At 38.1% G+C, this 27,444-nt stretch overlaps 3 protein-coding genes across 4 annotated transcripts; 1 reads left to right on the plus strand and 2 right to left on the minus strand.

The window, feature by feature from the left end:
• Nucleotides 1-1,055: 1,055 nt before the first annotated feature.
• Nucleotides 1,056-19,259, minus strand: LOC149004281 (Pseudouridine synthase family protein). The gene is made up of 9 exons (XM_089168004.1): nucleotides 18,756-19,259; nucleotides 7,231-7,359; nucleotides 6,863-7,117; nucleotides 5,582-5,663; nucleotides 3,714-3,829; nucleotides 3,581-3,635; nucleotides 2,789-2,900; nucleotides 2,011-2,180; nucleotides 1,056-1,544 (listed from the first exon to the last, which is right to left on the minus strand). Exons 1-9 carry the CDS (start codon nucleotides 19,181-19,183, stop codon nucleotides 1,269-1,271), a joined length of 1,623 nt encoding a protein of 540 aa, XP_089024130.1. The 5' UTR covers nucleotides 19,184-19,259; the 3' UTR covers nucleotides 1,056-1,268.
• A 1,407-nt stretch (nucleotides 19,260-20,666) lies between these two features.
• On the minus strand, nucleotides 20,667-24,619 carry LOC149004282 (hexokinase-1 protein). Its single transcript, XM_089169279.1, has 3 exons — nucleotides 24,415-24,619; nucleotides 21,593-21,672; nucleotides 20,667-20,954 (listed from the first exon to the last, which is right to left on the minus strand). Exons 1-3 carry the CDS (start codon nucleotides 24,523-24,525, stop codon nucleotides 20,882-20,884), a joined length of 264 nt encoding a protein of 87 aa, XP_089025405.1. The 5' UTR covers nucleotides 24,526-24,619; the 3' UTR covers nucleotides 20,667-20,881.
• A 26-nt stretch (nucleotides 24,620-24,645) lies between these two features.
• On the plus strand, nucleotides 24,646-27,341 carry LOC149004283 (uncharacterized). Of its 2 annotated transcripts, XM_089169278.1 has the most exons (3): nucleotides 24,646-25,246; nucleotides 25,352-25,542; nucleotides 26,459-27,341. In XM_089169278.1, exons 1-2 carry the CDS (start codon nucleotides 24,926-24,928, stop codon nucleotides 25,538-25,540), a joined length of 510 nt encoding a protein of 169 aa, XP_089025404.1. In that variant the 5' UTR covers nucleotides 24,646-24,925; the 3' UTR covers nucleotides 25,541-25,542; nucleotides 26,459-27,341. The 2 variants fall into 2 exon arrangements, with proteins under 2 accessions (XP_089025404.1, XP_089025403.1); XM_089169277.1 differs by lacking the exon at nucleotides 26,459-27,341 and having other exon boundaries at nucleotides 25,352-26,451.
• The last annotated feature ends 103 nt before the right edge of the window (nucleotides 27,342-27,444 follow it).

Here is a 27,444-nt window from a genome sequence, read left to right on the forward strand (position 1 = left end):
CACGAAGCATCAATAACATGTTGTCAAAGTCGTCTATAGTTTAAGTTCTACTCCTCCCCTTTACATGGCCGAGACTTGAATGCTGATGCTGTCACGATTTCAATCTCGATCATTAACAGCAAAGTGTGTTGTGCAACACTGAAGTTGAACTACTCCTACATACAAACAAAATACAAGAAGGAATTGGTGTTTTAGTTTTTATACATATTTGGAGGAGCTTGACTTCAGTGCTGTGCACATGCAATGAACGGTCATGATCGAGATTGAGCTCGATCTCGACCATTTGCTGCAGGCACTGCACCCAAGCAATTTTATACTTGAAGTTGGTACTGGTTCCCTCTTGGGGAGTTTATTAAAGCTGATTAATCTTTCTGAGAAGGTGATTACAATAATTTTATAACCTATCCATATACTTTGCCAAGCCTTTAGGTGGACCTGGTGAAGGTTGGGAAATCAAGGAGATAAGTAAGCAAAAGAAGTTTCAGAGGGTCAGGGGAATCAATATCAGGTAAAGTAAAAGTAGACTGAAGACCTCATGAAGCACAAGAGGAACTTTGTACTTTATTATTAGAAAACTCACACAAAGAACTTTAAAAAGGATTATTTGAAAGCTGCCATTTGCCAGTTCTATGGTAGTTGTTGGAATTAAAGAGAGATGTGAAGCTTTTATCAGACACTGTCAAATCGGCCAGTTACAGTTTGAATCAGTCGACCTTCTGAAAACTTCTGGTCTTTTTTCTTGACCAATTCTTGGTTCTTAAACCTTTGGCTGTTTCAAGTTTCAACCTAGCTAGATGGTTTATTAGCTCTAGATGAACCTGAATAAACATGGTGGTAATTGTCTAGAGTAAAAGTCAAGACTCTAGAGGGGTTACCCAAAAGAAAAATTTTAAGACTGAAGAAATTCAAGACCATAGGATTCAAGATCCAACAAACCCAGACACACTGAGAAGTTTTCTAATGTTTTCCTAAAGGCTCTGTTTGTTTTCAGGCAAAGGACAGAAAAGCAAAAAATTAAGTTGGGTTTTTCTTTTTTTGTGGGGGTGGGGAAGGAATTTCACAGTACTTTTTTCATGTTAAAGAAATGATTTAGATGGAAACTATTACAACAAACAACCAATGCTAAAACAACCAATGCTATTTATGGAACCTATATGGTACAAGTTATTTCTCTCCTCTTTGAAAATGTGAAAGGCTTTCCTTTTCTAATTAAGTTATACCATAAAAGAATGGTCCAAGATACCACAGCTTGCCAAGTACCTTGTGTATTATCCTCTCCACCATGGAGATCTGGCTTCATAATGATGCTCTCCATCGTCCCATGAGATCTGACATGCTTGGAGACCAATAGCAATGCTTGGTTCCTTCCCATGCTGTGCAATCCACTCTTCAACAGCCTTTACTCTGTCATTCTCATCTGTGTGCTCTTTTTTATGTTTACCAAACGGGTTAATCCCAGGATTGGCCTTCTCAGCAATTGCAGCAGGCATGTACATTGAATCACCAATTATAGGTGCTCCGCATGCAGCAAACTGTGCTCGGACCTGTACCGTGACCAAATACTGTGAAAATGGGAACTTAGATGCCACTGAGACAGAACATGAGGGATGACATTTGGTTTGTAACCATATGTTTTCTGCCTGATTTTCAAAAACTGTAATTATATAAAACAGCTTCTAAATATTGGGAAGAAGAAGAAAAGAGAGGGGGGGGGGGGGAGGATAAGAATACAGTTGATTCCATAATTGTCAGAAGGGAAAAAAGTTTGCAGCTCTAACAACTTGCAAATCACCCCTTTTCTTATTGATCAAAATCAATCTCATAAACCTTGATTGTTTTTCTTTTCAAGAAGAACCTCACCTTCAGAGATGTCTTCATTATCCCAACACCCAATAAGGGCAACCTATAATTCTAAATGACAGCTTTTATCATACTTGGGAACTTCTATTTTATAGTGCCTGATATTAGCAGAACAAGATAAGTAAGAGAAAAGGAAAAGAGGATGAGAACCTGGTGAGTTTTTCCTGTCAAGAGATTGATTTTACATTCATAAGCAACATCCTTCGAAGGCCATCCGCAATCATCAATAGAATACTTCTTTTCAATGACGGCATTTGGCCAGGGGACTTCCTTGCAATCCAACACCTCAAGCTGGCACAGATGCCATCCTTTCACATGATCTGCAAGTGTGAAACTCGTGGGGTACAAATACAAGTCAGCAGATGATAGAAAAACTCTGAAAGTAAATCTAATAAAGGAGACTTTATTCATTAACTTCACGTGAAGCTTAGAATGGTGCTACATCAGTCTGAGTACATGGCAAGGTCAAAATATGTAGTAGAGACTCCTTCCAGAGAACATGACCTAGGCTGATCAGACTACACTTCTATGCTCCATCCAGTTCTGACCTTGAGACCAAGGGCTGGGATGAGAAGGACTAACAGCTAGAAATAGGACATCTTTTCTCAATGTAATCAAAGTTTCTTAAGCAAACTAAATCCAATTGAGCAAACAGAAGGAACTGGTATGATTCCTGAATATATATAAATTCATTTGAATGCAGGGATCTGCAAAGTCCAAAGAAGCACTAAGTTAAGCAGCTTAAATTATTTACTAGGTCTCCTCATTTCTAATAATTTGTTTCACTTAAGTGTTGTAAATAATTCAGGCTAAAGTCTTATGTCATCTCCATAATAAACTTGGATATTTCCCCACATGAAAGACACTATCAGAGCTCTCAAAAATGGTAAATTGGAATATAGTTTTACCAATTATTTAATAGGGTTACCTTCTGAAATAAGTCTTGGAGCAATATTAACTGGACGCATATAGTGGGTAATTATTCCAACGGGAACAGGTGCAGCAGCAAGAGCACGATAAAGCTTTTTCACTCTTTTCTCCTGTCAATTGGCAATTGAATACAACATAAAAATAAGTTAGCTGCTCATTAAGACTTAGATCATGAAAATTTTGAGAAGAGAATCTACTTTCATCCTCAAGTGATTTATTAGGTAATTGAAAGTAGAGTATCTTGAGTACAATCCAAAGTTCAGAAGAGCGATGTGAAGGGCCATACTGAAAAGAAAAAGAATGGTTTTGAATGGACTTCTACTTGAATGCTGTGGTTGCTTGCTGAGGCATTCTGATTGATTAATTTGTTGATTATGTCTGACAATAAATGGAGAGTAAAATATGGACCCAATGGTGCAATCACTAAAATAAATTACGATAGTTAGTAATTCAGGAACAAAATACGCTGCAGGATATGCTGGTGCATGACTTACTTTTACAGGGTAATGTACATCGATATCACATCTTTGCACTTATAAATGCACATACAAGTACAATATATGAATTTAGAAATTCATGTTTCCCATACATACATTAGTAGAACATTTTATTATCTTTGGGTTCAGGAAGTAATCCCTAATTTCTAAATTTAAATAATGCAAGTATGCATTATACTGCCATTAAATGTAAAATTTTCTAATTCAACTTTTAGATTTAGAGGAAAGTACATACTCATGTTTATATCAATTGACACATACATTTGCTTCAAGAAAGCAAATTAAGAGTTTACCCTGATCTTGCCATGAAAGACTGAGCAGTACTCTTTGGTCCTAGCGAATACGACACTGCAAAAAGAAGCAATTCAAGCCATTATGAAGTTTGTATACATAGTTGGCAACTAAATCCACTTTAAAATACATTACCAGCCCTCAGTGCAATTATCAATCTGATGGGTGGTTTTCAAAGGACTAGTTAATCCCAAAGCACGACTGGCAAAAGTAGCGCAGCTTTCTTCAATGTTATCTGTAGTTCCTCCCACCTAACCCATGTACATGCATAAACAAAGTTGTATAAATAATTGACTAAGTTTACTATCTTAGGAATAAATTAGTGCCACAATGTCTAGGAGATGCAACTTCTCCTCTCACACACTCAGAAGATCCACAGGGGTGATGAGCAAGGTCAAAGTCATGTTAGGCCAACAAAAGGAAAAGAAGGAAGAGGAGTAATGGAGCAAGAAACTTGGCCTTGCAATCACCCTCTTCTGAAATCATTGTCATTTTCAAGAATATATGGTAATAAGAATGTAGTGGTTATGTCTCAGTAGCAATGCAGCAAAAATATATTGCATAACGGTAATAAAGTATTTCCTCAAATTAAGGTAATTTCTTTTTAATTCTTTACCAAATAAAATAGTATACAAACAAAGGGAACAGCCCCAAGCAAGCTAAACATGATTGGGGGGGGGGGGGGGTGGAAGAAAATTCCTTGAGTTTGATTGGAAAAGACAGACATTTTGTTCATTTAAGAAAAATAGAGAGGCTAACACTGTAATGCACAAATCTTTTCTTCTTTTATTTATTTATTTATTTTGAGATTTGGAACCAAGTGCAAATATGCAACTAGACCACCATTTAAATTATACTTCAAATAGGTACATTTCCTTCCTTTTTACTAGGTTTAGTCAGCACAATGGCATCTAATTCTACTAATTGGGTTATTTATCACTCAACCAACATGACAAAAGGTCCCTTGCCAGGAAGTCACAGGTTTGAGATTCCTATATTCACCTTGTGTATTAACCTTCCTCCCTGCTCACTCACTAGTCACTAATAGTAGTAGTTAAAATTCAAAAGAAGAAAGAAAGTCATCTTGCTAATTTATGGAGTTCAATATACTACTTCCTGTTAGAATATTGAGAAGGGCAAAAGCGGGGATAGAAAGTCAGTCTTGGGATTAGCACCTAACTGAGAGGAACTTAGTGTGGGCTCTTTAGTCATGTGTTTTCTTGCTCCCTACTCTCTCTCTTCCTATAAAATAAAGTTGGAGGACACCCTCATTAAGGAAGCCTACCTTGGAATGAAGTTAACCAACATAACATCTATCCATTCACTAACATACAGCATACTGTCAAACAACAACAGTACATGGAATGAGGTCTCACTGAGATTTCCAATATACCTTGTTTTTTGAAGTTCTGAGATGAGACAGAGGACAAGTCAAGGAAAGAGCAACGACTCTAGGTCTCAGTATCTCAGTATTTTAGATTAATTGTATGCTACATTGTTTTAGAAGGCCATTCAGGAAGACCAAAATCCCAAAGACAAATTTCTTCGAAATTTTGTATTTTTTTCTATGAGTTCAGCTTTGCCATTTTGAGAAATAAAAAGTCGAAATGACCAAACAAATGAAATGAAATGACTGAAATCAAAAGTTCAATGAAAAATGCGTTTTGAGACCAAAATATTACAATTTTTCCTTTTTCCATTTCATGATGGCATCCTGTTTCGGCAGGACCAAAATCTCCAAAATTTAGATGAGATTTTGAACCACGCTTCCCAGAAACTTGTTTCAAGTTTAAAAAAAAATTGGACCAGCCGAAACCAGGTCCACAACTGGGATCTTGAACCATGCACATTATCTCTTTTTGGTTCCACAAAATTTTAAGCTTCACTTAGTATTTCATGTATAAAGTTCTTAAATAGTAATTAATGTTCTCAAGGCAACACTTTCACAGACATTTTGACATTAAGTTAATGCATGCTATCAAAATAAGGCACCATCTACATACTGATGTACCGGCAGGTTTGTCGAGAACTACATAGGATTCAGCCACTGCTATAATTCTTGATCTCCAATCAATTTCATAACACCTGCACAAAAGTTCACCAGCCAAACAGATGGATAAATTATAATTACATGCTGGTTAAAGATTATAGGTGCTTCTCAAGTAGTAGCAATCTGCCATCCAAACAAACACAAAGATCACATTTCCCCCCCTTGGTAAAAAGTGATAATGCATGAAGTTCTCCATCATTGTGATCAATCTCCACCCTTTAGCCTGTATAATACAAAGGGAAAACAATGTTCTTCCTGAATAGCAAGGACAATGAAACAGCTGTGAACAAATAAAGAGGTCTGAGTTCTCCAGCTTATTATTGATGTACATCCTGTGAAATGCACACTCAACCACATCATCTTATTCTTTTCCCACAAAACATCCAATTCTCCGAGTAGTAATAGAAGACTTTCAAAAATAAACATATTGTTACATAGTCTATACCTACCAGTCTTCAATTTGGGTTTCAACTCAACAAGGATTAAGGACCCAACAAGAAGCACTGGAACCCAGAACGATGATAAAAATGGTAATAGATATTGAATTGTGTTACTTCCAGGATCCTCAACTCAATAGTGAATGCTAGAAGTCTAGAACTCAAATGGTAGTGAAGATATTTAATCAGAAATTAACAGGGGTGTGCTGGATAATCTGACTCGTCAAACTTGGTCGATTAAATGAACACTTGCAAGACAAAACTAGAATCACTCAAAATCAACACTGAAATAATGCAAAACAAATTTATCTCAAGCATATGGCATCAATTAACAAGAAAATTTCCATCTCAAATGGGTGAGATATCCATAAAAAAACTCAGATATTTAGCAGTCCAACCTTGACCATTATTCATTCACAAACTCCGTCTTTAAAATTTGCCACATAGAAGTACTAGATAATGCTCAAAAGTGGAAGTAGAAATCAAGTGTAAAAGAAGAGCTTCACAGGCTTCTCATTAGATTACAATCTAAATATTGCAACTAAAACAACAAGAACTGTAGATGAAACAAACTCAAAGTCGACAAGAACATTCACTTATTATAGAGCATAGAGAATTGGTTCTTACACAACCACCACCACTACAACAACAGCCTCGCCCCAACTAAATGGGGTCGGCTACATTGGTAAAAGAGATAAAGCTTCATTTACCAAATATTTTCACCTGCAACCTCCAAATAATCATAACATGACAATACAAGTTCTACTTCTTTCCAGCTGAAGGAAAACAAGGAATACCTTGGGAAGCGTTTTGGGTGTAAGTGCACACGCAAGTACGTTCCAGCTTCAACAAACTCATCAGGATGGGCTATCCGGAAAGTCTTCTGTGCTTCCCGCACAGACTTTTTTTTAATGGACTGTCTTCTTTCCAAAACTGATGGTGCAGTCACTTCTTTAAATAACTTAATTTGCTCAGGTGTTGCACTTGGAGGTGGCTCAGGACACACTAATGCATAATATACTGCTCCAAAATGGATAAGATCTGCAACAAACCTTAAAGGACAAAAAAAATCACCAATCATAATTCCTTCCTGATTAGTTCCAAGATAAACAAACAATACAAGAAACTGCCCACCATAAAATTGAGAAAAATATGCAACACTTACATGCGAGGAAGATCCAAAGCATTACTAATATACTCAAGAACAGGTCCTCCTTCTGAAACAACCAGGTGTTCCACTCTTGGTGGCCCATTTTGCAATGGGCATGGAAGTAAGCGACTGTACTTGGGGTACCTGCAACCAGACTAAGTCTCAGAAAATGCAGAACAAGATGACTAGGATAAACAGATTTAAGGAGGATAAAGCAGGGACAGGCTTCTATGTGAAACTAACAAAAGGAATTCATTCATGCAGTTATGAGACACTCCTTGTGCTTTAATTTTCCTTTTGATTCAACAGGGATACTACTATTTTATAAGTTAGGACTACTGAATTCTCAGAGCAAGTGCAATGTCAAAACACTGTCTCCATGTTGAACCCCAAGATCTATGTCAATGTTTCTGTTACCTAGGAAATGTAGATTTGGTCATTGTGGACGAATGAAATAAATGAATCACATCCAAATTCAACTAGATGTCACGGTAATTCTTTATATGTCATATATGGCTTAAGTCTATGCACATCAATAGAACCAAACCCTCTGTCCTGGTGATTCACCTGAAAGACCTAACATGAGAAGTATATTAAGTTGGTATGGCAAACAATTGCCTAATGACTAGATACGGCAAATCGATGTCTACTCCTAGTGTGATGGGGAAGGAACGAACAATTCAACCACAATATTGACAATAACAGCAGGAACAAATTAATTCTTCCCCTTCTTGAGCGAACTTGTTAGGAAACAGTCAAGTAGAGACTCTTGCAAGCAATTTATAGAACACAATGTGGGCAATATACTTTGCTCACAACTTGGATGCAAATTGTATCACAACCACATCCACAAACACATCTACAAGCATATCCACAAAATCACAAACACAACACAAAGGAGTTTTAACGTGAAAAACCCCTCCGATGTGAAGGGGAAAAACCACGGGCCGTATTCCACCTAAAAATCCACTAATCACCAAAATTAGGAATACAAGGATCTTCTCTAGTTAAAACTAGAGGTAAACATTAGTAATCATCAACATTCATTAAGAACAACAGTTCTTGGCTTACACCATTAAATTAGATGAACTCTAATAATGAATGAAATCAAGAAGTTTCAGATAAATCTCACCAAAGTAGAGGCACAAAGGCGTACAAATCGCATTGACTTTGCAAGCTCTGATTCACAATCCCACCGTTGGATTTGAAGAACGAGGTCACCAACCTCTAGTCCAAATTTCAACTCAATCGAATACCGGATGACCACCCAATGAAGGGTTTTACCTAAACTGGATAGGGCACACTCAAAAACGGGATTGGGGCTATTTTCTCTCTATTTTTTAGGATTTCTTCCTTCTCTATTTCTTCTTTAACAAACGTGCTATTAGTCCCTCTCTTGACTTAGAAAGAAAAAGAGTATATTACCCTTTCATAAATCATACGGACTAACTTAAGTAATGGGCCATCCTCCACAGGGAGGGAAACCCAACCCAACAAATCTCCCCCTCCCTACTATGTGGAGGGATTTGCCAACCCGATGATCAAATAACAAACCTAAAGCTTCTTCCTTGGTAGAGCCTTCATCAACATGTCGGAACCATTCTGATTAGTATGAACTTTCACAATTTCTAACTACTTGGAATTCAACACATCCCTGATCCAATGGAATCTCACATCAATATGCTTTGATCTAGCATGAAAACTTGAATTCTCACCAAGGTGGATAGCACTCTGACTATCACAAAATAACACATATCGATCTTGCTTAAAAGCAAACTCCTGCAAAAATTCTTCATCCATAGCAACTCTTTACAAGCTTCCATTGTTGAATAAACTTGCCTTAGTAGTAGAAGGGGCAACACATTTCTGCAATCTTGATTGCAATGCCACAGCACTACCAGAGAAAGTAATCAAATAACCCGAGGTAGATTTCCTAAAATCATCATCCCCAGCCGCATCTGCATATGTGAGCCAATTAACAAATGTTTATCATTTCCAAACCCAAGCTTCAAATCTGAAGTACCATGAAGATATCTCATAATCCACTTAACAACATTCAAATGCTCTCTTCCTGGATTTGATAGAAAGTGATTAACTACACCAATAGTATTAGCTATGTCTGCCCATGTGCAAACCATAGCATACATCAAACTCCTTACCGCACAGGCATATGAAATTCTTTCTCTGTCTTCCTTTTCTTCAACTGTGGAAGGACTCTGTCTAGTGCTCAATTTAAAGTGAGTAGCAAGAGGAGAACTAACCACTTTAGCCTTGTCCATTTTGAGTTTCTGAAGGATCTTTTCAATGTACCTCTCTTGAGATAACCACAACTTCTTTGCATCTTTATCTCGAATGATTCTTATACCAAGATATCTGCCTTGTTGGCCCCGAGTCTTTTATAGCAAAAGACTTGCTTAACAACTTCTTGAAGTCAACAAATCTAGTTGCATTCCTGCCAATAATCAACATCATGGAAGAAATTTCGATCGAAATGCCTGCAAAAATCCAACTCAAAACGAAATAGAGTAGTAGGCACGAAATGTATCCATATCGTTTCGTATCTACTGAAATTTTGGTACGAGTCGATATTTCGCCCTGATACCATATCGGCCGAAACGACACTTGCGCAGCTTATAAAATACCCAAAATCGACCCTGTTTCGACATTTCAAAGCTGTTTCGAGGTTTCGAGCCATATCGCCAGAGCTATTTCGACCTCATTTTGCAATTTTTGGTGATTTCTCTTGCTTTCATCCCATTCTACACCTAATTTCTAGTATTCCATTTCCTTCAAACACTTGATTTGCTCCTCCATTTGTGCATTTTCTCAAATCTTGCAAGGTGAGTAACCAACTTCCTCATTTTTTGATTTTTATTTCATTTGTGCCTTAAATCATGTTAGATTGCTTCCAAATTTATATATGTTTACTTTAGAGTGATGATCTATTAATTTGTAGTGTCAAAATTAATTTTTTATTCTCCCTACTATTTTTTTATTTTTCTGTTATTAAAAATTATTTACTAAATTATGTATGTTAAAAATGTTTATGTACAGACATGTATAAGCTTCAAATGAATGTATGTGAGAGTTGAGACACCATATTGCTGTGATGGTGTTGAATTAATTTTTTTTTCTTCTGTTACTTATGTAATTTTACTGTATTTAATATATATTTAAATAATTAAAAATATATATTTAAATATTAAAAAAATAAATTTAAATATTAAAAAAATAATTAATTTCTGTTTTAAATTTAAAAATAGGAGAGTATTAGTGGAAGCATGTATGCAATTTTTTGAGCATGTTGTGGATATTTTTAAGATAGTTAGTGTGTATTTTATATATTGTTAAAATTATTTATATATTAAAAAATACTTATATAGTTATACATATTTTTTTTTATATTTAAAAATAGGAGGTTATTATTAGAAGCATGTATGTCATTTTTGGAGCATATTGTGGAGCTTTTCAAGATACTTAGTGTGTGTTTCTTGTATCAGGCACTCTATTTTAAAGATGTTAGACATAGCTTGGGATCATGGGAGGCCACTGACAGCTGATAAGAGGAAGAGCGAGTGTAATTACTGTAAGAAACAAATAGGAGGAGGTGGGGCCACTAGATTGAAGGTGCATCTAGCTGGTGGCAACAGGGATGTAACAGGGTGCCCAAAGGTGCCTATAGAGGTCAAGAAGGCAATGGCCTTATATATTAGTGGTACAAAGCAAAAGAGGAAAGAGAAGAGAACACAGAGGGATGAGTTCGAGGATGCCTGCTTAGATGACCTTCCAGATCCTGAGGGTTATGGTAGGGATGAGCCGAGGAGACGGTGACCACGATCCAGAGGCCGATCAGCCGAGGAGGGCGATGATGATGAATAGGGAGCAACAGAGGATTGATGACATCAGGAGGCAACAGAGGGGTCTGGGTTGTGGGTCCTTTAGAGAGCCAGTAGGTATGGGAGGCATAGGTGGCTCCCAAGTCCCTATGAGGAGGTCTCAGAGTGTGAGGCAGGAGGCTCCTATCCCACGGGCCCCTACAAGGGGTCGAGCTTCCTCAGCACATCCTACACATCCGGATCTTGAGATTCTTCGCAATGATCCGGCCCTATTTGCGAGGCCTGAGCATAAACAGAGAAAGTTGAAGCACTTATGTGGGAGTGTGAAGGAGAAAGTGGGGATGGCTTTCTCCAAATGGGCGCATTACCATAGTGTTCCAGCACATACAGCCCAGGGGCCCTACTACAAAGATATGATTGAGCAGATAAGCGAGCTAGGAGTGGTGTACAGGGCCCCACTCCATATGAGATATATAATGTGTATTTGCCTAAGCATAAAGAGGACATAAATGAGTACATTAAGGGATTAAAGCCCATGTGGAATCATTATGGAGTGACTCTGATGGCTAATGGTTGGACAGTCCATCATCAATTTCATGTTGAATTGTGATGGGAGGATAGTGTTCCTCAAGTCAGTAGATGCATCCGGTGAGAAGAAGGATGCAAAATACATTTACTAATTACTGAAGCAAGTGGTGAAGGAGGTTGGAGTGGAAAATGTAGTTCAAATTGTGACTGATAATGGCTCCAACTACAAGAAAGCTGGGTTGAAGATGCAGGAGAACTCCAGGTATCTAAAGTCTAAACATATAGTATTAATTTTCATTTGTAAATACATATATTTACATTAAACATATACATGTACACTTTATAACTTTGTATTGATGGCTTGATGCCTTGATGGATGAACATATATAGGCTTTTTTGGACTCCTTGTGCTGCTCACTGCATTGACTTAATGTTGAAGGAGATTGGAAAGGTCAAGCTTGTGAACAATACGGTGGACCAAGCTCGACATGTTAGCACCTTCATATATAACCACACCTATGCATTAAGGATGATGGACAAGTGTCAGGGTGAGTTAGTGAGGCCAGGCATAACAAGATTTGCTACTAATTGGATAGCACTGCAGAGCTTTAAGAGTAGGAAGACCGGCCTTAGGAGTATGTTTGCATCGGAGGAGTGGTTTAAGCGGGAGGGTTCTTCATCGGTGGGAGGAAGGAGAGCTCGTTGACTATCCTTGATGAGAGTTTTCGGCACAATGTGAGGATAGTGGTGAAGATGCTTGAGCTTTGTGGTGAATGTGTTGAGGATGGTAGATCAGCAAAGAAAACCTACTCTAGCACACATATTTGCTGCGAGTAGATAGGATGAAGCAGCAAGTTGCTCAGGTCCACCCACGCGGCAACAAGAAAGTCCTTCAAATCATCAACAGTAGATGGGAGTCTATGTTGCAGCATCCACTGCATAAGGCTGGTGAGTTGTTAAGTTGTTAAGTACTTAAGTCTAGTATTTAATTCAATTTTCATTATGTTATCACACTATTAAGCATTAACTATTCCCTTTTATGACATACTTTTTCTTACACAGCATACTATTTAAATCCCAAGTACCATTACAAGGACAATCTTGGGATGAGGCAAGATTTGATGGATGCTGTCCAAACTGTAGTGGAGAAGTTCTAACCGGATACAGCTAAACAAGCAGTCATCCTTATGGAGGTGAGATAGTGATTAGAATCATTTGATATTCACAATTCGTAGTTTTATTAACCTAGTAACTACTAACTAGTTATTGTTTTTTTCTCTTTATATATTAGATAAAGGCTTTTAGAGATGCCACTGGGAGCTTCGGTCGTGCTATGGCCGTATCGGGACGGGAAACCGCCCCTGCGGGTAAGTTCATTCATTTATTTCATTATACATTTAATTATTATATTCTATCTTTAATTTAGTTATTTAAGTATTAAAATGACTTGGAGTCTATGTTTGTTGCAGCTGAGTGGTGGTTGCAATTTGGACATGATTCACACAACTTGAGTAGGATTGCAAGCAAAGTGCTCTCCCAAACATGTTCGCCACCTGGTTGTGAGCGAAATTTGAGCACCTTCAGCCTCATTCACTCGAAGAGGCGCAACCGATTGGGTGTGAAGCGTCTAGAGGACCTTGTCTACCTACACTATAATTTGAGACTGAGAGAGGATCATATTAGACAGGGGATGGATAGAGAGAGCACCAATATCGAGTTGGCCGACATATTTGAGATGGATGATGATGATAACCCAGTAGTTGACTGGATCGGGGATAGTGGAGACGGATTCTTTGGATGAGGATGGAGGTCTTCCCAATAGTCAGATTGCAGAGGAGATGGGGGCTGATGTGGGGGACTTCATGGCCTAGGAGGGGAGGCCACATGTAGAGCCCACCCGTCCCTTCGTGCCACACCCTAGTGCATCCACCCAGAGTGAGGATTTGATTTTCTGGTCCGACACTGAGGATGAGGTGACTCAGGCCTCTGGCGATGACAACGATGGTGGTGATGATGACGGTGATGATGATGATGGAGGGGATGAGGAGGTGTGGGACCTCGTGATCAGGATTCAGCTGATCCTAGGGACAGACCACCACCACCACCACCACCACCACTAGCAGTACGTGAGAGTCAAGGGGGGGGAGGACGACCACCGAGATTCACGGGGAGAGAGTCGGTTCACCCACGCGACACGGGATTCGGACCATACCTGAGCTGCATCTCGAGGCAAAAATGTTTCCTCTACATATTCGAGGAAGGGGAAGGGGAGACAGCACGGCTGGAGCACAGAGGACACGCCATCATATGGGTCCTACCGTCCATCCGATGCCGAGAGCTTGGTGGGATCTATGAGATCGATGAGCATTGATGATGCTAGAGACTCCTCCACCTCCAGAGGATCCGGATGGCATAGGCCTGCAGAGTCCTCATATGATACTGCTGTGGAGAGTATTGGTTTTACCGAGTCGACTTATGGTTAATGGTGTCCCTCCTGGCTATCAGATTCATGGTCAGGCCAGTCAGCCATGTCTGGAGCCTTATGGTTATGGAGCGGCCTATGGAGCTTATGGTGTCCCTCCCACTGTCGATTATAGAAGTCAGCCACTACGACCTTATCAGTATCCTTATCCTTCTCCTGAGAGCCAGGGGTAGGGTGCTCTTTCATTTGTTGAGCAGATCTTCCACACTATTCCACAGCCACAAGGCCCACCACCACCGGTTCCTTTGGAGATTCACAACTTCCCACCGTTAGGGAATCTTATGCATGTAAATGAGGCCACATACAGAGGTGCAGTTCTTGACTATGTCCAAAACTATATGGGGCGGGGGCAAACATCATGGGAGTTATATTGTCATTTGTATGGGGTGCAGACGGAAGAAGGAGACCTTGAGGCTTGAATAGAATAGACTTGTAAGTAATAACATTCCAGCTTCTTCTCTGATTCATGTACTATATACTTGGAATGTTGGATGTTACATTTTCAGTAGTTTTTTAGTAAACTAGTAGTTTTCTAGTGTTTATTATGCTTGAAATAGCTAGTATGCAAAAATCCAAATCAATTTGAGTGCATTTAAGGCTCGAAATTGAGTTTTCAAGAATTAGGAAAAAAGTATCCAGTTTTGGTCAAAATTTCGATCGAAACCTCGAAATTTTGACTTTTTCCAAGGTCGAAATGTTCATTTCGATCGAATTTTTTACCTTGATCAACATATCATCGACATAGAGCAAAAAAATTATAAAATCACCATTAGAAACTTTTTTAACAAAAACATAATGATCAAAAGAAGATTTCTTGTAGCCTTGTACCCCCATAATGTACTCAAACTTCTTATGCCATTGCTTTGGTGCTTGTTTCAAGCCATAAAGACTTTTCTTCAGCTTGCAAACATAATCCTCTTTTCCTTTTACTTTGAAATCCTCTGGTTGCTCCATGTAAATTTTCTCCTCCAAATGACGATGAAGGAAAACAGTCTTCACATCCATTTGTTCAATCTCTAAGTCCAGAGTAGTTGCTAGACTACGAACAACCCAAATAGATGCCATCTTCACAAATGGAGAAAATATCTCATCAACATCAATACCTTTCCTTTGACTGAAACCTTTGAAAACCAATTCAACTTTGCATCGTAGAAGTAAAGAGTGTTCCTCCTGTTTTACTCTATACACCCACTTGTTATTCAAAGGCCTATAGCCTTTAGGCAACTTTACTAATTCAAAGGAACAATTATCATGTAAGGATTTCATCTCATCTTGCATGGCTTCAATCCACTCATTCTTATGCTCATCTACTATTACTTTTTCAAAGCACACTGGTTCTCCCCCATTTATTAGTAACACATACTCATCAGCAGAGTATCTTATGGAAGGCTGTCGGTTTCTGGTAGACCTCCTGAGTGGAATAGGTGATTGAGCTTTTGGTGTTGGCGACTACTCTTGAGAACTATCATTTGTATCAACTTCCATGAGAGCATCTGCATCATCTGGACCCTTGTTGTTCATCTCCAACGTGTTCTGGCACCACTGTTGGAGGAACTGGATCCAAGTCAATGAAGTCACCATTATGCTCAGGCACTATCTTTTCCATCTTGTCAATATCCTTTATGGTCTTATCCTCCATAAAGACAACATCCCTACTTTAGGCAACTTTACTAATTCAAAGGAACAATTATCATGGAAGGATTTCATCTCATCTTGCATGGCTTCAATCCACTCATTCTTATGCTCATCTACTATTACTTTTTCAAAGCACACCGGTTCTCCCCCATTATTAGTAACACATACTCATCGCGAGTATCTTATGGAAGGCTGTCGGGTAGACCTCCTGAGTGGAATAGGTGATTGAGCTTTTGGTGTTGGCGACTACTCTTGAGAACTATCATTTGTATCAACTTCCATGAGAGCATCTGCATCATCTGGACCCTTGTTGTTCATCTCCAACGTGTTCTGGCACCACTGTTGGAGGAACTGGATCCAAGTCAATGAAGTCACCATTATGCTCAGGCACTATCTTTTCCATCTTGTCAATATCCTTTATGGTCTTATCCTCCATAAAGACAACATCCCTACTTCTGACAAATTTTTTTTTTATAAATTGCATTATACAACTTATAGCCAAATTCATCTTAACCATACCCAAAAATATATATTGAAGTGTCTTGGCATTAAGTTTAGACCTCTCATCTTTGGGAACATGAACATATACTTTATCCAAAAACACACAAATGAACATAAAAAACATCTTTACATGTTCATACTCTATTTGGCATATCAAACTATAATGGAACACATGGCGTCAGATTCAAAACATGTACAATTGTACTCGAAGGCTTACCCCAAAAGGATCATTGCAACCTTGCATGTGCAAACAATCATCTGACTCTCTCCACCAATGTCCAGTTCATTCTTTCAGCCAAAGCATTCAATTGAGGAGTTTTTGGAGGTGTCTTTTGATGTTGAATTCCTTGTTCTCTACAATAAACATCAAATGGCTCTCTATACTCTCCCTCGTTATCTGTGCTAATGCACTTCAACTTATCTCTCAAACTAAAGCTTGAAATTGCTTGAATACATCAAGCACTTGATCCTTTGTCTTCAAGGCGTAAACCCACAACTTCTTTCCATTTGGATTTGAAAAACGAGCTTGTGAAGTCAGTGTGATTTGTACACCTCTGTGCCTCTGTTTTGGTGAGATCTATCTGAAACTTCTTGATTTCATTCATTATTGGAGTTCATCTAATTTAATGGCATCTGCCAATAATTGTTGTTCTTGATGAATGCTGATGATTACTGATGTTTACCTCTAGTTTTAACTAGAGAAGATCCTTGTATTTCTAATTTTGGTGATTAGTGGATTTTTAGGTGGACTACGGTCTAGTGGTTTTTCCTTTTCACATCAGAGAGGTTTTCCACGTTAATATCCATTTGTGTTATTGATGGGGACATCACACCATGACCACCCACCACTCGTTTTTACCAAAGGCGGAGGTGGTGGAATCTTTCCTTGTAGTTCGGCTACTAGAGAGGGTCATATGGACCCTAAGGACCGTGGCCCACATGCCATTTTTTTTAAATATATATTAGTATTTGTATTCTTTCAGATTTTGTTTTGTAACGATAATTTAGACTTTTTCCACAATTTAGAGTTATTTGTGTTCTTTCAGATTTTGTTTTTAAAGATAATTTAGACCTTTTTCCACAATTTAGAGTTATTAGGTTTTATTTTATTTCTTTGAGTTAAAAATTCCCCTTTCTCTCCTCTACAAAGGTCCACTCTTATTTTCTCCAAAGAAGCCATATTTCCTTTCCTGGAAACCTTTTTCTTCTTCCCCAAACCCCACAGTTGTTCAGTCTTCCAGCAGAAAAATCTGCTTTCTTTTTCTTCCCTCTTTCTCTTATTTCCATTTATCTCCCTACCCTACGAAAGCCTCTGTTTTTCTGTCGTTAGTCTCCCTTAGCTTCTCTTTGTTTCTTTTCTTTCTTTTTACCTTCTTGTTCCTATGGCAGTTCCACTTGCTGCTGTTATTTTCCTCTTGTCCTTTTGGGCATTCATCTTTTCTACCCATTGCTATTTCCTGCTGGCTATATCGTTACTGTAGCCCTGTTCCTAGTAGTTATATCTATTTATATTTTCTGCTACATCCATATTGCAATTCTACTATGCTGCCTTCTTGTTCAACATAAGAATATCTGTTGGTTACATATTAATTGATTTGGGTTGGGAATGTGAGTTGTCTTTATGTTTTACATTGGTTGTAACTCACTCCTATATTGAACAAAAGTTATTTCTGAATTTCTTTATTTCCTTGAATGTAATGCCCCAACCCTCTAGCTTAGTCTTGTGGATTGGATGATTAAATCTTAAATCTGATTTGCACTTCCACAGCCCTTAAGTTTGATTCTTGCATGCTAGTTATAATTTTCTTTGCTGGAATTTTAATTTAGTATAGTTATATGAGTATGAAAATTAATTGTGTGTTGTGCAAAATCCCTCCCTTCTTCATTTAGGATCCTGTCTCGTAGAATACCCTAACCTAGGGCTGTCCTACATCAGTTATGCGTTTGTGATTTTGTGAACATGCTTGATGATGTGTTTGTCATACAATTTGCATCTAAGTTGTGAGCAAAATATATTGCCCACATTGTGTTTGATAAATTGCCTGCAAGAGTCTCAACTTGTCTGTTTCCTAACAGGTTCACTCGAAGAATTCATTTGTTTCTGCTGTTATTGTCAACGTTGTGGTCGAGTTGTTCATTCCTTCCCCCATCAGAGTGACATCATATGGACTAACTCAAGTAATGGGCCATCCTCCACATGGAAGGAAACCCAACCCAACACAGTGAAACTGAACTCAGTTTAGAACTCTATTCAGACTGTATTCCTAGAAACAGCCTTTCTTGTTCTGGTACACTAAAATTAAAATATAAAAAAATAACCCAGTGGATAGGTTCAGGGAGTTCCAAAATTGCATTAGTGATACTCCAAAGAGAAAAAGAAAGGCAAGGGACAAAAGAAACGCCCAAAAACATCAACGAAGTTCTCGATAAGCAATCGGATATTAGATAATTAACTTGAAATTTTCCACTAGAGTAGGAATAAAATAACAAAGCTTCGAAGAGACAAGCAGAAAGCAGAAGAGGGCTGTAAATATATAAGTTTGGAACTGCAGAAGTACCCATTAACCGCAGAATCGCTGATTGCGGCCCCAACATCAGTTCCAGAAGCTCGGCAGACTGGCGCGCTGTTACTATAGTACCAACCACAATTACCAAAGCTGGTCTTAGAGCGGTTCTTCAGAACACTGGAAGCGGCTGTGCACACTATACTGATAGAGGCCCTACCATTCCTGCAACTCGATGCAATGAAGCTACCGGTGATGACGGACGAAAAACTCAAGGCGCCAAACGCCATTTTGCATTCTGCACCCCGTATATGATGTGGGCTGTCTCTAATACCAAAAAAAAAAAAATGTGGGCTCTCTCTCTCTCTGTCTCTGTCTCTCTTTGTGTAAATTGTTACTAAGACTTGCAGTTGCAGTAAGCTTAAGACAATCGACCTTACTTTGCTCCTCCTCCACCGATTTTTGAAGTAGATAGAAGTCATAGAACTTAGAAGAGTGTTGATGTCAAATTCAACCCAAGCTGGTCGGACCGGCTGAAACTGACTTTTCCAAACCGGTACGTATCTGTTTAGTTTTTTACCGTGGTCAAAACCTATTGAATGCAAAAGACTAAATCATCTCTCTCTTAGGTGACAATAATGTGCTTCCTTAATGCTTTTTAACTACATAATAAGGATAAAATCCACTTCTAAACGCTAACAAAATATATTAAAGGTAAAATTATGATTAAAAAGTGTCAAAAAGAGCACATTGTTCTCCCTTCAGAGAGATATAGACTAAAAATGCAATGGGTCTGATGCATTGAATCTACACGCCAAACACCAAATGAATCCAGATCACCTTCATTGACATGAAGCACGGAGTGTTTGCCCGACACTTTATGACCATAGAAATAAGGGACACCCATAGAAAAAAATTATAAGAAAGTTTTGGAAGTGCCCTCCTCTTTCAGTGGTTATAAAATATCAGCAAAACACTTTGTACTTTATGTCAAAGGAGGTGATCCAAATCCACAATAAATATCATGATTGGAACAAAATGACCATTTTACCAATACACCAAAACCCATCGTGGCATTGAAATGACCATCACGCCTTAATAGAAATTTTGGCTGTCATACAGTAACAAGGTCATCCGTGGTATTACGTATATGCATAGAAGCCATACCAATTGCATTTTTTTCAACTGGATTATACTTCATGTTAAGCCTTTTGTATGTACTACTACTGATATATATAATATGTTTTTTTCACCGGAAAAAAAAAAAAAAAAAAAAACATTTTCAGCCTCAGCCCTTGGAGAAGTGGGTGGAATATATTTTAGGAATGCATACCAAACACAGCCACAGTTTGTCTATTCTCCGAGTATATTTTAGATCGAAAAAAAATCCTTTGCTATGACAACTCTCTACTGTGCACAACAATGCACATTTTATACCAAATAACAGGCAGAGATTTAAAACTTGATTTTTGAAAAAGAAGAAGAAATGACTTTCATAATGCATTCTAAACACAAATTTTAATCTGAGAATATATACCAAACAAACTTATTGCAGGAGTACCACTAATTTGGCTGCAAGTTTAGGAGGGCCATTTAGTGTTCAGGAAGCCAAAATCATCAGTTTTTATACTTTATACATGAGCCTGTCATGGTTTTGAAAAGAATGAAACAGTGAAAGGAAATGCAGAAATGCCCTGGATTATTCTAAACCATTAGAGATACGTTTCAATGCTCTGGACTATGACAATAGCATGGTTCTGATGCTTTTACATTTTCTTATTGCAGGTATGGGGTTTCAACAGGTCTCTACTAAGCAGCATCAGCAGGCAATAGAAAGGAGGAGCCCATTGGAAAGTAGCTCTAGGAGATCCGTAGAAAGCAGCCCATTGGCGAAAGCAGGCAAAGTTGTGACCCGGATCGAACACCGGTAGTGGGCGCCTTGGCTGGGGGGACCAAAAAAGAAAACATCTAATCCAAGTCAGGTTTTACCAATATAAGCTTTTACTTATAGCATAGAAGATATCAATATGATTATTTCCAAAGTGCCACACTCTTGTACTGTTAACAGAATGGAAACCCAAAAAAAAAAAAAGACAGAATGGAAAGTTTCAATTTAAAGCTGTACTCTGCGAATGACTTGGCAATTTATGACCTCAAACACCAACTCTATACAAGATGCATTACTCAAGTTTGATTTCTTCTCTTTTGGGGGGATCCAGTTCCAAATAGTGAAATGGATCTGTGGGCTCCTCCCTGCACAGAACAAAGAGAGAATGGAAACTTTATAATGAAGAGAGAATAAAATCAACTGGCAATGATTAAAGGAATAGCTTTCAAGTGTTGGCAGGCAAGTCTCATGGATCCAGAATCAAGCAAGATCTATTTTGCCTAGTAAAACAACTTCAACTAAAATAAATCTGGAGACATTAAGATGCTTTTAAAAACGAGAAAGAGTGAAGAAAAAAATTCCTGAAACATGAAATACCCACTCGTAATGTCTATATCAAATGTTGAAGTTGGGGCAGGTGGCTGGCAGTTTTCCTACACAGCCTTACTACAGCAATTTTTTGCTGAGTGGCTGTTTCGATGCCTTGAGCTCAGGCTTCAACTATGGTCCACCAACCATTGTGCCAACGCCTGCCCCTTCATAAATATGATGAATACGGATGTAAAAGATGTGTAGTAAATATAATATCAACACATTTTAAGGTTTGAGACTTGCACATAAATAGAAGGTTTTAAAGTCTTTGCATGGGGCTTCGAGCAACTGAGCAAGCACAGCAATTCAATTGAAAACTTCAATAACCTTTAACTAGACAAACCACAAATGTATCTTGTGGGCTTTCAGTTTTAAAATGAATTTATAAATCCAGGTAGAAGAGAAAGCATACCCTGGCTTAGACCGCATGCATTGCCAAAAGAGCTTGAAAGGACCTGGAACTGTTTTAAATGGATTTCCTTCAAAGCAGGCCTACAGGATTTCCAATGGCAAGGATTTTATGATATAAACCAAACTCATAAAAAATCATAATAGAGAAATAAACAAACAAAAAGAAAAAACAAATCAAAATTAGATTTGAAATAACTACAATACAAAATAACGAGATGTAAATATTTTCACTGAAAATGCATGCACAAAGAGTGGGAAGAAAAATCTCCATAGTGCCTTGATAAAGTCAAGACTCAGGGGAAATTATTTTCTTGAATATCCATAAAAATCTTTATGATTCAAAAATCCAAATATTCAAAATTTCCTACTGCCAAGAAAATAAACAGTAGAGTCGAGAGATGCATTACTACTAACAAAATTTTCTGCTGTCAAACCTTACAGGTACATCAAGATCATCGTTTGTTGGAATGGATCAAAGGACCTTGACCACTTGTTCTTTTCTTGCCCCTTTCCCACTCCCTTTGGAGAAAAGCCCTCCCTTCCATTTGGCCCTGCTCTAGATGCCCTTTCGGTTTTGCTTGAGAATGGTCTTGGATCTTCAGAGCCTTCTCAGGCTCCTCTAATTTGTGAGCGGGTTGTAAGCTGGTTTTCGGTGCTACTATCCACCACTTCTGGTGGGAACATAACCTCAAGAGATGGACTTCCAAATTGAGGTCCTAGGACATGTTTTGGGAAGCCATCTATTTTGATGTTTCGGCTATACTACATCATAATCCCCACCCACCCATTATGGATACCCCAAGGAACCTGATCATTGTTGTTACTTGGGGTTTAGGTTCCTCTCTCCAGCCCCATTCTTGATGGATGGTTGTCGCCCCACTCCCCCACTCCCATTTTGTACATTCTCCTTCTTTCCCCTTCTTGGGGTTTTTAATGATAGTTTATTATTCATCCCCAAATAAAAAATAAAAACAAAAAAAAGAAAAAGAAAAAGAAAAAAAGAAGAAGATCAACAGTGCAAATGCATGTCGTTCAGAAAAGATTTTCTCCCCTTATCAAACTATTGTTCCTTTAATAAAAGCAGTTACAGATTAAGTTTCTTCAGCAAGCTCAAATATCAAAGTAGTGAATGACTAGGATTTAACTTAATGACAGATGAATCTACTGAGAAAACATTTAAAATATGAATAAATTCAATAAAATGTCAGAACAACCAATTTACATTGTAGAATCCCTCACAAAATCTATTAAAACAGGCTACTTAAAGAACATGTCCTGAAGGGGAGTAGCAATGAAATGGCACAATGTGGAGCCATCCTATTGGGTTTCTCCCATTTTCCATGTCTTGAATGTTCTCCCTCTACTGAAATAAATCCCTCTGCAAGACATCTTCTCTTGCTACAGCTTAAAAATAGCAGAGTAAAAGGAAGAAAAAGAAGGAAGAATCCACTACCAAATGGGTGAAACAAGTTTGTACATCCTTTCTTCACCTTTCTGTTTTTTCTTCTCATTTCTTCTTGGTCATATTATTCTTGGTTGTTTTCATCTTTATGCTTCCTCCCTGTCAAGTTCCTCTCTACATTGTTCTCGTCAGTATCTCCTTCATTTCTCTGTGTTTTGTCATCCCCGGGTTTTCTTTTTCTTTCTCCAATAAAGAAAAATAGAATTTATAAGAAGTAAAAAGAGGAGCTATACAACATAAACAATACAAAGCCAGAAACCACCATCCCCACATCAACTACGACAAAGAAACTTTCCCAACTACAGAACTTGTTCATCAACAACCACTTCAGCCAATTTATGTGATTTTTCATGCTGCAGTAGTTCCTCACTGTATAACAATTTCTTCTGTTTATGATTTGGGATAATACTTCCATCGATAGAGCCTTTCCTGAAAAGACTTTCCATGTATCAGTGTCAAACACCAGCACCCAATTCCTTGTCCTTGTGTTTCCTAGCTGGTTACAAATTTTCCCATCTATTCTCGAATGATTGGACCTTGTGAAGATTTTGGTTATGACTTCTGTATTTAATATATAATCAAGAATAGTTTAGCTTGAATCCAACAAATACAATAAAGATTATAGTTAACTTCACATTCATCAGATCCACCTTGAGACGAGTCACCTTTTGTTTTTCTGTATTTTTTTTTTCCTTTTCGCATTAAAATATCATCCTTCATCGCAGGCACACACATGATCTTTCCAGTCTGTTCATGGGTTGCTCTCACTTTCAGTAGAGAATGAAAAGAAAACTTTACAGATACACATGCACTAAACCTCGAGTTGCACAATTAGGAAGTCCAAATCGATTCAACCACCATAATCTGATAAAGGCAAAGTTTGAAGTATGGATGACCTAACGTGATGTTTTCACCATTATCATCTCCAGTAATTCTGAAAACCAATAACCAAAACAAAACCAAAATACATCCAAACAAGAAAACCACACCACCCTTTTCACTCTAAATGTATTGATATAAATTTCCATTGCCACCGAACTCAATTTCTACTCTCAAGCCTCCAAAGCCATATATGCCAGCAAGCCACTTGAGTGAGAGCACCAATTTCAAAAAGCCAATGAAAAATTTCGGAAGTTCCTCAGTCATATATAAACTAGAATGTATGGATGTTTAATAACCGTCAAGAGAACAATATCCGCACAATCCAAGACTCTTTTTTTTCTCATGTAATGGCAATAAAACCCCAAAATCAAAGAAAAGCTGAGCTAAATTCCTTGACAGAAGTTCGCGTCGCAGGAAAAAAGATTTCATTATAGAAGAAGAGCAATGGGTAATTGTGAGTCTCTCGTATTATCACATACCTGAATTACATCCTCAGCTCGATCATTGCACCTATGTGGCACAGGTTGGCGATTGTCTCCCTCTGGCAATCCCCATGGGCTTTCTCTCCTCGGCACTGGTGTTGCACTCATCTTCGCTTTCTCTTCTGTTCACCACCACCAAATTTTAGTCAGCACTGAACATAGAGAGGAAGAGTTTTAGGGTTCTACTTCTTGGTTTTCCACCATCTGTTATTCTTCCCATAGACCTTCATCTGTATGTAGATTTCATCTTTACCGTCCATCAGAGATATTCAGGTACGGTCCACCTTAAAAAGTTGTACTTTATGAGAGCCTGTTAGAATTTTCTATTATGAAAGGGCAAAAAAAGGAAAAATATTTTATTTGGCTATTATTCAATCTCTGGTTCGACTTTTGATTTTGGATTCAAAGACTTCAGGGATTCAACCCAAGATCCCCATTTCACCGATTCATTGTCTCGAAGAAAAAACAAGAAGCAGCATAGGAAGACGAAGAAGATTTGACAGAAATTATGGGTTTGTGCAAGCTGGTGGACGCGATTCTTTTCTTTTTCTTTCTGGTTATAGCGTTGGCAGCTCCGCTTGTGGATTCCCAAACTTGTCTGCCAGTGCACATGTTTCCAGATTTCCTCATTGACCTCAAATCCTGGTACGGTCGTGAGTATGGAGATTACCTCATCGTTGAGAAGCCAGCTTTCTATGTCGGGCTCGTTTGGCTTGAGCTCTTCTTCCAATGGCCACTCTCCATTGCTAACCTATACGCCATTCTGACCGGAAAATCCTGGTTCAGAACCACTTGCTTGATTTACGGTGTCTCTTCTGCCACTTCCATGGTATGTTTCTATGTTAAAAGCAAATAGCTTGTTGAGATATGCTAGTTTACAGTCGCACATATTATCAAGACTCTGAATTTTCCTTTCTGTGATGAGTATTCTCAGGTTGCAATTTTAGGAGAAATGGTTGGTTCGCGTAGGGCAACGGACAAGCTTCTCATGATGTATTCTCCATTCCTGGGCTTTGCTGTGCTTGCGGTTCTGCGTGGGCTGGTGCCAATAGGTGCCAGGAGTAGAATAGCTACTTCAATGAATGCCACAAGAGCCGCAATGGCTAGGAAAAAGAGAGCTTGAAGGTTCATACGCAACCCACGAACCCATCTGCATTTTTATTCTGAATTTTTGGTATTTGATCTTCTATCAGTTTTGAAGAGGAAAATGTATTCCATCATTCACCTCTTCCCCCGATTTTTAGAGCAAGTGAGAGTGAGAGAGATCTTTGAATCTAATGTATCTATTCCCTTGAAATCTGATCCTTTTCACAACTTTTATCAAACAGTTGGATGGTGCAATCACTTGCTTTGTTCTTTCCCTGCACTCACTGTGCAATTATACTCTTACTCAGAGATATGCAGTTATACTCTTACTTAGAGATACGGAGAATTAATTAAAAAAAAGTAGATCATATCAATTGCAATCTATCCAGAGGGAAATCTCAATCCATCAATACAAGAACAATTACAAACCTCTACCCTCCAAAACACTCATTTGAAATGAAAGTCAACAATGTGAAATGGTTTGGAAATAAATGGCATATAATAAGAAGATCAGTCTCGTTGATTGAAACTAAATTTGCAGGTAAATCAATAATTGACTTGGTGAATTGAATAAAAAGATCAGAATCCTCCATGTCTAACCACAATTTAGTCTAGGACCGGTCTCCATTTTTCCCTGGTTGAGTTTTTACTTCTGGGAGCCCCGGAAGTGATACCTGAATTGGATTGATCACGACTCATACTGCCAAAAAGTGGATATTTGTTTTTCATGTCTTAGGAGTGCTAAGGTTCACCATGTTCTGACATTGCTTAGTCTTCAGTCTGTTCCATATGCGTGTATGTGATTCTGTTATTACTTTGTAAGGTGTGTAAAACTTTTCAGCATCATATCGAGGAGCAAGACAGAATGTGTAATAAATTGAGCTTCTTTGGAATTGTTCTTAGCTCCAATTTGGGGTTTGTTACTTGGATTAACCCAACCTCTTCCTGATATCAGGTGTCGTACTTCTGACTTCTCTGTTGGATGGAAAGCTTCAATTTGTAAGAACTTTATGACCTTTCAGGACATGCCTGGTTAGGAGGCAGATAGATAGATTTTCTCATGAATGATTTATTATAGAGGAATAGATGATATGAGTTACTGAGTTGGACTTGAAAAATCATATTGATCTAGCATAGATAACTTCTAACATCAGGTATTATGCATGTATGTATAATGGAAAGCTTCATCTATCAAGGCTTTATGACTTTTAAGGACATCCTGGTTAAGAAACTGATGAATAAATGTTCTCATGAATGACTTACTTATCGTTGAGGATCAGATGATTTGTCAGTGGTTCATTACCATATTACTGTCAATGGTAATCCAGACTTCCAATGGTGATGTTGCAGTGAAAAATCAATTTTGGAGGAGGTGTTAGTTTACATAAGTTCATTAAATACATATTTATCTGTGTGTTCCAACTAAAATTAGGAGTGTTTGTGGTTGTTTATGGATAAGGAATCTATATTAAGGCATCAGAAGGTAACATTGAAAGATCTGAGCGTCCTCTTATGCCTGTAATCTATAGATTTGGCATAAATTCTCTAGAATTAGTTTTTAATTGAAGACAAATCCAAGTGGAGCAGAGTAAGTGAATATCTAGAATAAACTTACTCCTTAGAAAAAGTATTGGGTCTGACTAATCAGTAAGTTCTTTGTTGATTACAAACTAAAAGAGCAGCTCCAAAAAGCCTTCAGATGGATGGTGGGATCAAGCTAAGGTAGATAGATCTAAATATGGACCAATTAAAAATGACCACAATGCATTTAGAAACCCCAATAGGTACTTCCAGATTTCATTAGAAATCAGAGTTGGTGTTGTGGATGCTAGAATGTATCAGAGGCACAAATAGGTCAAAGAGCAATTCCCTCAGAAACAAACTATGCTTCCTCCAGCCATGAAACGGTTAAATCTTTACCTTTCTGGAGTTCTTTAAGTT

Source organism: Hakea prostrata, chromosome 9, assembly GCF_041222555.1.
Source record: "Hakea prostrata isolate BN-2017 chromosome 9, UWA_Hpros_2, whole genome shotgun sequence".
In the NCBI taxonomy this organism is placed as follows: Eukaryota; Viridiplantae; Streptophyta; class Magnoliopsida; order Proteales; family Proteaceae; genus Hakea; species Hakea prostrata.